The sequence below is a fragment of the Hibiscus syriacus genome, unplaced genomic scaffold (genome assembly GCF_006381635.1).
Source record: "Hibiscus syriacus cultivar Baekdansim isolate YM2019G1 unplaced genomic scaffold, ASM638163v2 tig00111311_pilon, whole genome shotgun sequence".
Lineage (NCBI taxonomy): Eukaryota > Viridiplantae > Streptophyta > Magnoliopsida > Malvales > Malvaceae > Hibiscus > Hibiscus syriacus.
The window spans coordinates 2,010,875-2,012,666 of NW_024063054.1; the positions used below are offsets into that span (position 1 = coordinate 2,010,875).

At 41.4% G+C, this 1,792-nt stretch overlaps 1 protein-coding gene across 1 annotated transcript; it reads left to right on the forward strand.

Moving 5' to 3' along the window:
- Window positions 1-205: 205 nt before the first annotated feature.
- LOC120158398 (short-chain dehydrogenase reductase 3b-like) lies at window positions 206-1,282 on the forward strand. The gene is made up of 2 exons (XM_039169255.1): window positions 206-289; window positions 360-1,282. Exons 1-2 carry the CDS (start codon window positions 276-278, stop codon window positions 1,138-1,140), a joined length of 795 nt encoding a protein of 264 aa, XP_039025186.1. The 5' UTR covers window positions 206-275; the 3' UTR covers window positions 1,141-1,282.
- The last annotated feature ends 510 nt before the right edge of the window (window positions 1,283-1,792 follow it).

Sequence of the window (1,792 nt, forward strand, 5' to 3'; positions counted from 1 at the left end):
ATGTTAAAAAGACAAGGACTAAAATGATCATTTTAATAAACTTGGGAGCTATTTCTGATATTAAATCTTTTAAATTCTTCTATAATTTAAATATCTATATTTTTATTGATAAATTATTTTTATTTCTTAAAATTTTATAAATTCATGCGTACGTAAGAACTTATTACACGAAGCATCGAGCTTTGCCAAAGGGTAAGCACTACTACTATAAATAGGAAAGATCTGGAGGTCAAAACAACAGCAGATCCCAGGGAATTGCTAAGAAATTTTCCCAAATGTCAAACGCAAGGTATGTTTAATTGTTTATGTTTATCTCTATTAGATCTGCCATTGCTGATCATGGTATGATAGTTTTGTAGGTTGGAAGGTAAGGTAGCTCTTATCAGCGGTGCAGCCAGCGGGATCGGTGAGGAGACGGCGAGGTTATTTGTACAACATGGAGCATTCGTTGTTATCGCCGATGTCCAGGATGATCTCGGGAACCAAGTCGCTGAATCAATAGGCCTCGACAAGGTTAGTTACCGGCATTGTGATGTGCGAGACGAGCAGCAGGTTGAGGAAGCGGTGAGTTTCACTGTGGAGAAATATGGGAAGCTGGATATCTTGTTAAGCAACGCTGGTATCCTGGGCCCGTTAACCGGGATCCTAGAACTCGACATCGACACCTTCGACAACATCATGGCCACGAATGTTCGAGGCATGGCGGCCATGGTCAAGCACGCCGCTCGCACCATGGTAGCTAAAAAAACGCGCGGATCCATCATATGCACGGCAAGTGTAGCGTCTTGTTTAGGAGGGACAGGTCCCCATGGTTATACCGCATCGAAGCATGCTATCGTAGGGCTCGTTCGAGGAGTGTGTAGCGAGCTCGGGGCTCATGGGATCCGAGTCAACTGCGTTTCTCCGTATGGATTGGGCACGCCTCTGGCTTGTAAAGCATTCAATTGGGAACCAAGTGAAGTAGAGGCCAGTAGTTATTCCGCGGGCAACTTGAAAGGCATAGTGTTGAAGGCTAGTCATATTGCAGAGAGCGTGCTGTTTCTTGCTTCTGATGAATCCGCTTATATCAGCGGCCAAAACTTGGCGGTTGATGGAGGTTTCACGGTGGTTAAGCACGTTGTCTCACCACTTACGAATTAATGGCTGTAAGTAGAAGCCAATATTTTATACTATAAATTGGTAATTTAAGAGAGAAGTTTATTTGAGTCGCTAGTCAAACCTTGTGACCAGCTCATTACATGTGCATTTTCCTTATAATCTGCAATGTTACTTTCTTTCTTTCTTCTTTTTTTTTTTTTTTTTTTCTTGTTTTTGTAGTCCACAAATCCATCAAGTCTTGTCTGCCATTATCTCCACTGCTCCTTACTGAGACTAGAATCAACCGTTTATTCCCGAATAGGACAAAAAATGATTAATCAACATTAAAATTAAAAATACGATAAATTATAGAGAAAATCGCCTCAGTGACCAAAAATGCCTTATAATATACGATTTTAATCAACTTTTTTTGGATTTGCCAAAATGACCAACAAAATCGCAATGAGATCTCTAATTCGCAACGCGATTTTCAGTATCGCAAATTCGCGTTGCGATAGTTGAAAATCGTGTTGCGATAGTCTACAGTGTCGTTGCGATAGTCTACAGTGTCGTTGCGATTTTCCATTTCGCGTTGCGATAGTCTACAGTGTCGTTGCGATTTTCCATTTCGCGTTGCGATAGTGTACAGTGTCATTGCGATCGTTGCGATAGTTGAAAATCGCGTTGCGATAGTGTACAGTGTCATTGCGATTTT